The sequence below is a fragment of the Hirundo rustica genome, chromosome 6 (genome assembly GCF_015227805.2).
Source record: "Hirundo rustica isolate bHirRus1 chromosome 6, bHirRus1.pri.v3, whole genome shotgun sequence".
Lineage (NCBI taxonomy): Eukaryota > Metazoa > Chordata > Aves > Passeriformes > Hirundinidae > Hirundo > Hirundo rustica.
This window is the reverse complement of record NC_053455.1, coordinates 39358760-39372086: the sequence shown is the minus strand read 5'-3', so window position 1 is coordinate 39372086 and position 13327 is coordinate 39358760. Positions and strand designations below refer to the sequence as shown.

The 13327-nt window shown below is 51.4% G+C and overlaps 1 protein-coding gene across 5 annotated transcripts in view; it reads left to right on the top strand.

The window, feature by feature from the left end:
- AMBRA1 (autophagy and beclin 1 regulator 1) overlaps positions 1-6187 on the top strand; it is a 125814-nt gene extending 119627 nt beyond the window's left edge. For all 5 annotated transcript variants that reach the window (XM_040067362.1, XM_040067359.1, XM_058421025.1 and 2 more), the window contains one exon: positions 4608-6187. In XM_040067362.1, coding sequence (XP_039923296.1) covers positions 4608-5098 — 491 coding nt within the window. In that variant the 3' untranslated portion in view covers positions 5099-6187. The remainder of the gene's footprint in view (positions 1-4607) is intronic.
- Positions 6188-13327: the final 7140 nt, after the last annotated feature.

Below are 13327 nucleotides of genomic sequence, written 5' to 3'. Positions count from 1 at the left end.
AAGTAAAAACGTGCCCTTAGCCTTTTTTCTGCCCATCCATCTGTAAAATCTGCATCGTATGTCCTATAGAAATTTTGGGTTCTCTTTAAAATCCTCTGAAAACCACTACCTAAAAAATAGACAGGTTCTAGAAGTATGTACAATGCAAGCCTTTACAGCGTTATCTGCTCCAAGTACCTGGGTCTCTTGGGATTAAATTATGTGGGCTACTTTCAAACTCTCATTATGAAAGTAAGTTTCACTCATATGAGTAGCCAAGGTGAGAGATTACTAAGAAAAATGTTACAAGTTAGAGCATTTGTGTCTTTTCTGAGTTCTGTGGAGTTATTTTGATTAACTCCCTCAGAAAGGAAGTGTGAACATGTTTCTGGGCTTGGTTGGAAAGAAAAGTAACTAGTAGTATTTCTTGTGGCATTAAGGGAGATGTAATTATTCATAGCTGGTTATACGGTGGTGTGTCCCTCCCTTTTCTATTCTTATGCAAGGGATGAATTAATGTAAAAATGCTGATATTTTTATCTTTGAGCATCTGAATTAGTGGGTCAACTCACACCTCAGAGCTATTATTTCCTGTTCTCTGAAGACTTAGATAGCTCTGCAGTGCTTACTGTTAGTTCTAATTTTGAAGCTTTGTTTGCAAACACGGTTCTTAACTACTGCTGGTTTTAGAAAGAGGAATGTTGAAAAAAACATTCTTGAAGAAAGTTCAAGAACAATGTCAGTATATTGCAGAAATACAGGGGAGTCTGATCTCATCCTTGCATCTGTGGACTTTGCATCTTATCAGGCGTGTGCCATCCATGCCCAGGGATAAACAAGTTGTACTCCCTGTAAGTACTTCAGAGTCCACTTCATTTAGAAGTGGAAATACCCTGCCTCATGCCCAGCTCCTTCAAAAGTTTGCAAGATGTTTCGCCTGCGTAGTTTTCTGTGTTGAATTCTTGTCTTGCTGGAGCAGCATAGAGGACTTCTAAAAACAGATGCTTTAGCTAGGGATTCTTCAGTTAAATGTTTGAGACAGCTACATTGACAGAAATTCCCTGGTCTTTAGGATAATTGCTCTCAAGAGTAATGTTTTGTTCTGTGTTTGGCATAGACGGGAGTTTGGACCTCTGGAAAGGTCACTCTGGTTACAGTAGAAAACATCTGTGGGAGCACAGCACTGCAGCAAGCTGAAACGTGTGTGGTTTGCAGCTTTGCTGTTGTTTTGTAAGTGCCTGTGTGCCCACCCTGAACCTTCACCAAATGGAAGTCAGCTTATTTCACTTGCTCTGAGTACTAATGTAGTCTGCCTTGGCAGCCTGGTGAAAGAATGTGTGTGGGAGTCACCAGGCAGTAGAAACGGGCTGTGTGTGAATCTGTGCTGTAGCTCAGCTCAAGGCAAACGGCGCAGCAAGCTTTGCTCTGAACTAGTCAGCCAAAGTCATCGTTGAAACCTGAGAGAGGAAAAGGGGATGACAGTCCCCAAAGCAGAGGTGTTTGTTGGCTGCTTTTGTGGTGAGGCTCACTTCTGGCTCTTGATGGGCTGGGAATTTCCAACATCACTGTGTCTCCGGGATCTGAAGGCGCTGATTTCTACTGTGGCATCAGCCCTTGCCTGTCTTCTGAGCAAGCAGATGCCTCAGTTGGAAATTCAGCCATGGCATATGGTAATTTAGGGGCAGGGAAGAGCAAGGGGTACTGTGGTGAAGCACATGTTTGTAATGCTGAGGAGCATTGGCTGGCTGGAAGTCCTTGCTGCTCTGCTGTTCCAGTGCTTCTGTACTGGACTGGTTTGTAGCAAATGATCTCTCGAGAGCACGGTACCTGCTGTTTCAGGACTTATGTAGATAGGACTGTCTGGCATGTCTCTAGACCAGGCTGCAAATCTTGGCTTTCTTCAGCTTCCTCTCTGGCCTGGCCAGATGGTTGGTAATGAAGTACAAACTATGCCCTCAGAAGGAAGTGATGACTGAATCCAAAACCATGCTTCTCAAACCTTCCACATAGTTCTGCTCATGAATAATGTTTCAACATCCCTTGGCATGAATGTTTTTCACACTGGAGTTTCCAGTATAATAGCTGTCTCTGTCCCCAGTCTTTGTACTGGTCAACCAAGTTCCTAGTTCATGCATCAGCCACTTCCTTATTCACACATCAGCCACATCCTGAATGGGATTTCTCTGCTAGAGTTGTGGGTCAGGCTCTGTCCAGGGGGTATTCTTGCTCACTCCTCTAAGGCCATGTTGCAGATTCTCATGTGGCTCTGTGATCCCACTGATGCTCTCTAATCAAGGGGTTAGGTGTAATGGATATAGCAGGTTTACTACATTCTTAGCAGAAACCTCCCTACTCTATTGGTGATATTTAAATTTGTCCTTAATGTCCATAATATTTCTACAGCAGGGCAGTATGTCAGCAGACTTACTTGAGGAGGAAGTTAGCTTTGTCCGGTTGTGGGGGATGCTGATAGTGCCTGATGGGAGTACGAGCCCCTGAGAAAAGGGAATAAGTTGTCACTGACTGACTGCATGACGTCTCTACAGGTGGCATGGCGTGGACTTTGCTGAGTATCTTAGCTCTTGTGCTGGATACATGATCATACAATCATTTAGGTTGGAGAACACCTCCAAGATCATCAAATCCAACCTTTGACTGAACACAACTATGTAACTAAGCTACAGCACTAAGTGCCATGTCCAATCATTTCTTGAACAGTTCCAGGAATTGTGACTCCACCACTTCCCTGGGCAGTTAAAATGGGTAAGCACCATGCCAGTGAAAAAATTCTTCCTAATGACCAACCTGAACCTCCCCTGGTGCAGCTTGAGGCCACTTCCTCTTACCCTGTTGCTGGTTAACTGGGAGAAGAGATTGACTGGTACCTGGCTGCAACCTCCCTTCAGGGAGTTGTAGAGAGTGATAAGGTCTCCCCTGAGCCTGCTTTTCTACAGGCTGAACACTCCTAGCTCCCCAGCTGCTCTAATTATGACCTGTGCTCCAGACCTTTCCTTCACTGCCTCCCCTGCCCTTATCTGAATGTGCTCCAGTACCTCAATGTCCTTTGTTGTAGTGAGGGGCCCAAAACTTGTCACAGGGCACAAGGCTTGGCCTCACCAGTGCTGAGTACAGGGAAGAAATCCCTGCCCTGGTCCTACTGACCACACTACTGCTGATACAGGCCAGATTGCCATTTGCCTTCTTGAGCACCTTGACACACGCACAGGATCATGTTCAGTTACTGTCAGCCAGCACCCCCAGGTCCTTTTCTACTGAGCAGCTTTCCAACACCCACCCTTCCCCCAGCCTGTAGTGCTGCATGGGATTGTTGTGACCCCAGGGCACATTGTTGAACCTCATGCAACTGGCCTTTGCCCATGACCCAGCTTGTCCAGTTCCCTCCTCAGGCCCTTTCTACCTTCCAGCAGATCAACACTCCCACCAGCTTACTGTCATCTGTGGACTTACTGAGGGTGCACTTGAATCCCCTCATCCAAATCATGGATAAAGATACTAAACTCCACAGCCCCCAAGTGTTTTTGTTTTCCTAGTCGGTGTGGCATTTGTTTTTTATTGTGTTTTAACTCCTCCTTACATCTAGCCTTGTTGACATTTGTGTTCATTTTCTTGGTGCCAGGAGAGCTCATGGCTTTCTCCTCAAATCAGCACTGTGATAGCTTCATAGAGGTGGGAGTGAGATTTATTTCTTTAATAAGAATCAGCAGGATCCCACTGTGGAATGTTTCTAGCAGTTTATTATTACAGATTGTTCTCCCCAAATGCTCTGGGTAGGGTTTGTAGCAAAAGGAGGATGCTGAGAAACTGAACTGGGATGAACTTCCCTGTCATAGTGATTCGATCTCCTACACGGACTATTCTTTAGTGAGATTTTGTTCTCCTAAGGTAATCTTCAGCAACCAAGGTATCTGATGATGGTTCTCTCAGAGCTCACTACAGCCTGACTGTAAAGGGAAGCCTCAGAGATAAGAGTAGACAAAGACTGTAGGTCTTCAGATGTTTTTGTGTATTTGTCAAAAGCTATCAGTCAAGGGGAGCAGGAACCTACGCATTTGATCGTAGCTAATGTGGAAGACCATGTCCTGTAGCTGCTGTTGGCCACAGTCTTATGCCCTGCCTAGGCTGACACTGGGGACATTGCCATCATGTCATCTGCCTACATCTCAAACAGGTGAAGCAGGGAAAGCCGTGGGGTTCTTTAACACCGTGGGTGAAATGTTTGGTTTATTGCAGTGCTGAGGTTTCTCTTCCTGTCCCCAGGGGGGGGTGGCAGGATTGTCTCCATAGCTGTGATAAATCATCCTGCCTCTGCCTACCACTCTTTCCCCTATCTTTATGGCCAGATAAGAGCTGCTTTCCCAGGGCTTGGTCATGCAAGTCTGTGAGGGTTACCTGTGGAAGTGGCCACAATTTTCTTGACAGAATTTGGTGCCTTTGTTTGACACTTAACCAAGTGGAAAGTTACGGAAATAAAATACTGGTCTCCCTCTGGAATAAAACCCATCTTCTTTCCCAGTACGAGCACACCGTGTGATGCAACTACTCAGCGTACTTTATTTTGTCTCGTAGTTTGCCTTGTGCACCAGAGTTGCTTCTGCTTTCTTTTGCAGGTGAAGGTCCAGAGTATGGGGCCAGTGGGGAGGATGCCCTGAGTAGGATTCAAAGGCTGATGGCAGAAGGTGGCATGACTGCCGTGGTTCAGCGGGAGCAGAGCACCACCATGGCGTCCATGGGCGGCTTCGGCAACAACATCATTGTGAGCCACCGGATCCACCGCAGCTCTCAGACTGGCGCAGAGCCCACTGGAGCCGAGGGCACGTCGGCACAGCAGTCCACCTCTCAGCAGCTGGGCGCAGAGCTGGAGGGACGGGTCCTGCCAGAGTCTGCGCAGCTGCCCGAGCACGGCCCGAACCCGCGGACAGCCCCTAGTGGGAGCGAAGGACAAAGCGCCGGTGACCCGGACCTGCCAGAGCAGGCCCAGTCCTCCATGGACACCGAGGGACCAATTGAATACAGTGACCTAACTAACAATAACCATCTTCCTGACAGTACCAACTTCTGTAGTAATGACAGCACCAGTGGGGAGTCGCGGAACAGGTAGAGATTGAGTTGTGTGTTGGTGCTACCCTTGTACTGCTCAGCAGAGACCTGTACCTCACAGCTGGCCAGGAGCTGGAAGAGTAGGGATGGGTGGCACTAACAGGATGCTGGTGGTTCAGAGGGCTTCTCTATCCTGGGTGATGGGGGAAGGGATAAGAATTGCAAGGAAAGCCATGGGGAAGAAAGCATACTTAACTTCCAACATTCCCACTGCTGAAGAGTTAACAGGAATACAAACCATACTTGCTGCGCATCGGCGAAATTTTGAAGCCCCGTGGCATCCCCTGAGCTAGGCCCCGCAACTTGGTGTATCATCCTTTGTAAAGCCTTTTTCCTTTCCTTTTTCCTGCCTTTTTATACCCGTGGAGCTGATCAGTAGACAGGGAAGGGGGCCTGCAGCATCCTTCTGGAGACAGGCAGTACTGGGCAAGCCCAGGCGTGATGCTCCAGCTTTGTTGCTGGAGTGGAGGAGTCTTCCAGGCCACAGTCCCTCTCCATAGCACAGCACTGCTCCCGCAGAGTGTGGTGTTCTGAGACCAGTCCTGCCTATGCTGTGGTCTTTTCTGGGAAGAACTGGGCTTCACCAGAACATGCATGGCTCAGGATCTGCTCACAGGTGGGATCTTTCCTTTTTAGAGTTAGTTTAGGACTCGGCAGGAACCGAAGCAGAGATGCCGTATGGATGGGTAGAGGGGCAAGAGCTACTGCTCTCTAGTCAGGATGCAGTTCATACAAGGATGTTCTAAGCTGTGCCAATATTAACATGAATGAGCCGCCCCGGTGGTTTCATGGTGCCAGGACTGAGCTGCACCTCCTTGGCAGGGGGCAGGAAATCTCTTTCAGCTCTAGGCCAGGATGTGAGGTATGGGTCTGTGATGTAAGGTGTTGCATGTGAAATCTTGACCTTGTACATGTAGTTTCTAGTGGAGAAGTCAAGGCTCTGATACTTTGTTTTTAGTCTAAAATGTGATTTTCCTTTTCGTTTGTAACTCTCCATCCCTAGCAGGCTCGTGGAGGAAGTACAGGGAGAGTGTGAGTGCTAACGAGGGAAACACCAAAGATCAATGTCATTAAAATATGACAAACCCTTGCTTGACCTCCTGTCTTCATTTGTGTGATGGTTTTCTCTGTGTGTGGCCTTGGGGATAGATACATCCATCTCAGAAGCTCTAGGCAGCATACAAGCGTCAGCTGATGACCGCCCCCTTTCCAGGAGAAAAGCAGACTCAGCCTGTGAGTTGAAAGTCCAAAACTGGGAAACAGGGAGGCGAATTTGGGAGTCTTGCTTTCAAATCACATTTTAAGCAGTCTGGAGATTGAGCAGGCAGCTCTGCATTTCCCATCATTCAAGTACTGCAGTAAGGACAAAGGGGAGTGTTTCACCTGTCCTGTGTGTGTAGAGGTGCAGTGCTGAACATCTTGAGCAAGCAGAGAGTGCTCTGTCTTGCTAACCTCTTGATGCCAAACAGCAGTATCTGGCTGTTCTGGATAGAGGAATGCACACTCCCCTGTTACCACTGTGCTGTGAGGGATGTTTGCGGTGCTGTCTGAGCACCTGCCAGCAGCTGCTGTGCTCCTTGCCCAGCTCCTCTAGATTCTGTGCTGCTAAGACATTACAATAAATAAGTCTGTCATTAGGCAGCACTCAAGCTCCCAGTCAGAAGGGTCTGTTAGAGAACATTAAGCAAATCTTCCCTTAAATCACAGCCTGGAAATGAACCTTAAATCAAATCAGTTGCTGCCAGGCCTCATTGCTGAGTGTTAATGAGGCTCTAAAACCTGCCCCAAGCCAACCACATCCCTGATCTGACAGGAGAGCAGCCTGAAAAATGGGATTCCCTTGTGTGGCAAGGAAGGTTTCATGCATCCCTGTATTGCTTTATTGTGGAGGGGCCTGAGGATGTGCTGGCAGTTGGGAGGCAGAAGAGCTATGTCTCAGATGGACAGACAAGGCAGTGCGCGTCTAGAGAGAGCTGTTTATTGCTCTGCTTGAAAACGAACTAAAACAGAACCTGGAAAAAAAACTGCTTCGGCTCAGCCTGACATCACTTCTTCCTTCTCCCTGCATGATTCCTGGAAGAATCTTGAAGGCCGTTCTTGGTAGATGTGTTGCAGAGCATTTCTAGATAACCATTTTTGGAATGAGCCAAGCTATCTACAGAAAAATTTCCATCTCAGGTGGAGAAGTGTCTTCTGGACTCCTCACTCTGGTGTTGGCAAATTCTCAAAGCCTGGCATGCACCATTGCTGGGTGCTCTGGCCAGGCTGCTGTGCAGAGGCCTGAAGCCTGCTCTGCTGATGGCTTCCCCTTGCTCCACACCTGCCCCCACTGGAGGCTGTGGCAGAACAGGGGCTGGGCTGCACTGGGAGCCGGAGCAAACCACAGCCGCTGTCTTTGCCGTTGCGGGACGTCTCTGAAGCTCTAAAGCACTCTTCCATTCAAGACCTGAAGGAGAGGCTCTTGCTGGTGAGGTAAGGGTGGAGGCCTGGTCAGAGCAGGCACCTTTGTAGCCCTGGCAAAAGGCTGCTAACAGTGGAGCCCGACTGCAGCCTGTGTTCCTGCGGGCTGTAAGCAGGAGCAGTGGGCACAGTGGGTGTGGACAGGCTTAATCTGCTGGTGCTGCCTTGGACGTGCTTTGTAGATGACCTGCTGTGGCTGCACAACTGAGCAGGTGCCCTCAGTGGTCACGGGCTTATGTGTACGGAGAGCAGTGTTTTTCTTCTGAGTTTCAGACCTAGGATCTGCCAAGCTCGGATTATCCCTTGCCTGAGACCTGATGGAGCTACGTGGGTGAATGGGTGAGAAGAGTAGGGGACAGGGGGGAAGATGGAGCCCACTTATGCAATGGGCTCATCCACACCCATCCCCATGCAATTTATTTGTAATGCCTCCCATGCTTCTTGTGGGATGAAATTCTTTATCCGCTTTGGACTACCCTTCTCCAGCCCAGCAGTCTTGCTCAGTTGTCTCAGGCAGGGCTGAGCTCACTGTACCCTCAGGCAATGCCCCTGAATCTGCAAGGTGGCCTGAGGCCTGGAGCCCTGTGTGGGACAGCGGGCAGTGGGATTGCCCTCGCCAGGGACAGCGCCAGAGCAGCTCAGGGCTCCTTCCCCAAGCCTTGCAGCTTTACCTGCTCACTGCAGCGCTGAGGCAAATGCCGTGCCGGGAGGAACATGGAAATTCAACAAGAGCTGCTTCAGGAAACCAAACCAGAGCTGTGCATACTTGCTGGCCCAATTTAGGAGGCAAAATGAGAGCTTTGCTGCGTAGGAGCAGGAAATAATCTTAAAAAGTGAAAGCTTTTCTCAGCCATAGACTGTCAGGAGCCTTTAAATGTGCGAACAAAATCCTGGGAAAAGGAGAAATACAGTGCAGAGAATTTAATTTAGCTTTCAAAAGGCTTTTGATAAAGTCCCTCACAAGAGGCTATTAAAGAAACTTAGTCACCTCAAGGGTGAGGGGTAGAGTGCTCCTGGAGATAGAAGCTGTGGAATTGGAGTCAAAAGTGAGAGCCATTTCTTGCCATGGAATGAGGTTAATGGTGGGTTGGTCGGGTTCAGTAGGAGCCAGTGTTCTCTAAAAGCCCTAATGAGCTGAAAGAGGAGGGGAACAGCTGATGATATAAGATTATTTAGGTTAGCTAGGAAGGGAGAATGTGCCAGAAACCTGGGGCAGTGGGAGGAGGTAGCAGTTGGAGCTTCTGTGCTGGAATGGGACTTTCTGTATGAATCCTTCTCAGATGGAAACCTGCATGGGCACTGATGCAGCCAGTGAATGCTCGGGCATCCCTGGGCCTGGGACCACACCAGAGGGTGAGCGCTGCCTGAAGGGAGACCTGGGATCCCAGAGAAGGTTGCTGAAGCCCTGGCAGGTGGTACAGTGAAGTGGTGATGCTTGCTTGTCCCTCCGAGTCCCGGGTTTTCTGCCCTCTCTCCTTGGCTTATCTATTGCTCCAAGTACTTCTGTTTGACCCCCCAAACGTCCCCCCCACATGTGGCAGCTGTGGGGTGACCTTGTGACTGGGTGCTGCTGGGTCCCCAGCTGTATGTGGCCGCCGGGAGATGTGCTGGGCAGGAAGGACAGGCAGGGACCCGGTCACAGCTGGATGCCTGGGGGTATCCCATTATTACTGATCCAAGCCCCATAACTGCTTCCTCCAGCTGCTGCTCAGCCCGCTGGCTTGGGAGCGGTTGCCCTCTCTGCTCAGTCCCAATCTGTCAGAGAAGTTATCCTCCGACAGGAAAAGGCAAATTAATTAAAGTGTGCAGCATGTGAGCCATCCACCACTAATTGGGATCTCGGTGTGCAGTGCATAGACGTCATGCCATTGCCACTCCTGCATGGAGGGGGCCCTCAGCACACGAGGGAGCTGGAAGGCGAAGCAATCTTTCCAGCTGCCGCTCTCTGCCAGCCAGTCAATGCCGGTGTCCCTCTCCCCTCCTCCCTGGGATCAGAGGCCTCTCCCCTCCCTGCCCGCAGAGCCGCTCCGTGCTCTCTGCCGAGCAGGAGGATTTGTTTTCCCCGCAGCATCTCAAGCCAGGAGTGCCTCTCATCTGCTCCCAGCGAGCTCCCTCGGCTCCTCTTTTGCCTTTCAAGCTGTCGTTGATGGCATATGGCACCGGTAGGAGCTGGCAGGGATCAAGCTGTCTTCCCCAGGATGCTGGCCCTGGACACCAGCTCTCATTGTGCCAGGAGCCAGCATCCCAGAGAGGACGCTGTGAGGCTTCCCCTTCGCCTCTCATCTGAAAATCAATATGCTGCTGCTTGGTCTGCAAGTGTCTGCCTTCTGTGCCAGGCTCTTGCCTGCCAATGCAGGCCAGGCTCCTCCAGCTCGGTGGTGCCACAGGGAGGGGCTGGGGGTCCCACGCAGGCAGCCCAAATAACTCGGGGGGACAGGCAGAGCGTGAGCAATGGGAGAGGTGAGCACAGCAGGGAGCAAATGCCACTGCTGGAAAAGGCAGCCAGACACACGTGTCTCCAGGAGGACCTGTTGCTGAAACTGGAGCACGGTGTATGTGGGGAGCTGCAGCTGGTATCTGCCACCCCACTGAGCCTTCGCTTCAGCTGTGGCTGGCCTGCCAGCGAGCTTCAGGCAGGCACATGGAATTTGGCAGCTGCTGAGATTTGCCTTTCTGTCCTTGCATCCTGCCCTGCTTCAGCTTGGCTGCTGGAGCTGGGCTTTGGAGTCCCCGCTCTTTCCAAGCTCAGGAAACACCTGAAGCTCCCTGGCCTTTCACCCTTACCCTCTGAGCTCCTAGCTTCATCTTCACAGAGGCTGGGGTAAGTAGCAGGCACTGCAAAAACGTGAGATACGGTAATTTAGGCTTGGTTCTTTCAATTTCTTAGGCTCATCGTCACGGCCTTTTCCTGGAGTTTAATGCTGGAGCCGATACCATCGCAGCTATTAAAGCCTGTCCCTCAATCCCCAGTTCAATAATACAGTAATTGCCTGATAGGATCAGGAGCTGGCTCTGATGGCAGATGGACTCCAGTCCCTTCTCCAGCACAGCGTGAGGCACTGCCACCCCACTGCAGGGAAACTTTCATTTGCAGATTATTTGTTTTCACTGCAGACTTCGGGGATGGGGGGATGAGTAAGTGGAGATCGCTGGCTGCTGACCAAGTGCCGCTGAGAGCCCTTTGCTGGCTGGTGCCCAAGCCAGCTTCTCTCCTTCCCCCAGGGCCTCGTCAAACTCCCCCAGGGTGTTGTGGTCGTGGCTCTGCCCTTTCCCTGGGGGTCTGGGTTTGCTCATCCTGCCAGACAGGGCCATACCTCACCCAGGGGTCCACGCTTGGGCAGGGGCCGTAAGCTCCTTCCCCCTCCAGCCTCAAGCAGAAATAGAAAAGGCTCCGAGGGGCTAATGAAGACTGACTGGCAGCCACAGGGGAGGCTGATGCTAAAACGTTTAAGCGCTACAGCAGTACAGAGGGCTGTACTTATCTGTCTGCCCACTGCAAAAGTTCCCATGGAAGCCCTGCCAGCAGCCCTCCGTTAATCACCTACATCAAAGGAAATGCTAATTAAAACAATTATTTAGGGAGGGACTGAGGCCGGTCCTGCTGCATTGCCGAGTGAGGGACAAGCACGGCCATTAAACAGCAGCTTTAGGGCTCTGGTACCTAGTGTGACTGGCAAAGGCAAGTGATAACTGAGCAGAACGAGGGGTTTTCATGCATAGGGATACCTGGGCCGTGGGTCCCAGCCAAGGAGGACAAGAGCTGAGCATGCGAGAGCAGCAGTAACCGGCACAAGCTGCTGCCTCACACCCAGCCTCTCCCACCCACCGTGTGGGATTGAGAACCTTGCTCCACCAGCTCTTTATTTCAGTGTCACGAAAGCTCTGCCGGCTCTTGGCAGGGGGGTTGGGGCTGCTCCCCACAGAGCCGCAGCCCCAGGCTGAGTGCTCGGCAGCGCTCGGGGTGCAGTGACCCAGGAGAAGCCCTGGAGATGGCTTTGCTCCGGAGGCACCGAGGATGGTTAAGCCCAGCGCTGCTTTTTTGATGAGATCTCAGATCTGGTTGACAAAGGTAGCTGTGTCGGCATAATATGCTTAGGCTCCTGTAAGGTATTTGACATAATTCCTCCTGACAGCCCGATGGGAAATTAGCCCTATGCAGCGCTCTGTGGGTTTAATGCAGCTGAGTGCAGCGCTGTATGTTTGGGGAGGCAGAATGTAGGTCGCAGCAGTGGCACTGGGCTGCGCGGCACCAGCAGCCAGGCGAAGGTCAGGGCACCCACGGCACCACTGCGCCTGTCCTGCACAGGCACTGAGCTCATTCCCTGCAAGTTACCTCGGGAATAAATCTTGGGAAATTGCTCAGATAAAACCCCACCAGGACTCCAAGGAGCCACAAAAAAAGTCAGCTCAGGAATACCAGCAGTCGGAAAACCACCGGTGAGCAGAATTCCCATCCAGGTCCCACGTGCTGCTCCCTGCCTCGGTGCTGTCTGGGCTTGCACTTGCTGCCCTCAGTTCCTCTTTCCAGCATTGAGCAGGAAGGGACATCACCTTTCTCCTGGGTTTCTTCAGGCTCCTGTTCCCCTGTTTCCTTCCCTGCCCTTTGGCTCTAACCCTGCCTAGGTGATTTTCTCTAGCAACCCTCTCCTGCATTTTTTTTTCCCTCTCCCTCTGGAACATTATTATCTTATGCTTGTCAGTGAGCCTGGGCTTTCCTTCCTGGGAGCGCTGCTTCCCACAAAGTTAATGGGACTAATGGGAGCGAGGTGTTCTTGATGCTTGCCGGGATTCAGCTCCATCCTCAGGGACACCCCAGGGTGGTGCAGATTTGTGGGCTGTGCTGGACAAGAGCACATCTGGGCTGTGAGTGCCCATGCCCTGCCCACACCACCGTGGGGTCACTCGTTGGTCATTTGAAGCTCTGCCTTTGGACAGACCCAACCTCCACGGAACTCCTCCGTGCTGCCAGCCCCAGCCCCGGCGGCTGCACAAACGTTAGCTCCAGGAACAGCGAACAGCCCTGAAACTGCTGAGGTTCCTCCCACCTCGAGCAGCCCTTGCTCTGTCTTCATCAAGGCGGTTTAAGGCTGTCCAGATGGCCTAATGTACCTCATCAAAGTACAATTTGTATCACAGTGCACAGCTATGTGACGCGTCCCAGCTTGGGGCTTGGCAGCCGCACTTCGGCCGGTGCCACATCTGCCTCACTTCACTGGGGGGGTGCTGGGTGGAGGGACTGGGATCTGTAGCCCAGGCTGGGGGGGCTGGCCCAGCTGAGGGAGCAGGGGGGGTTTTGATGGCAGCTGTGGGGTCTCCCCAGGGCTGGTTGAGTCTCCCCGGGGCATTGGCAGCTACTGCTGTAGGGACAGTGGAGATGCAACAGGTCCTGTCCTTTGGGGAACAGCTGGAAAAGCCCTTTGAGCCTGGCAGGAGCATGGGGTTTATCTCTCCGGCTGCCCTGGCCCCACTTGCAGCCCCACTGGTTTTGTGCCAACCCTTTACAGCCCCAAATGTTTGTTCCTTCCTGTGGGCATCTTCAGCTATTTGGGGGAAATTTATTAAGCACTGCTTTGCTTTGCTTTGCTTTGCTTTGCTTTGCTTTGCTTTGCTTTGCTTTGCTTTGCTTTGCTTTGCTTTGCTTTGCTTGTACTCTCTGGACAGGCTCTCTGTGCTGCAAGGATTCTCCTGCAGCCCTCCTCACAAGGCTGATGTGCTCCTGCTCCACGGCTAAGATGGGAGGGGTCTTGACTTCGATGCCTGGGATGCTGCA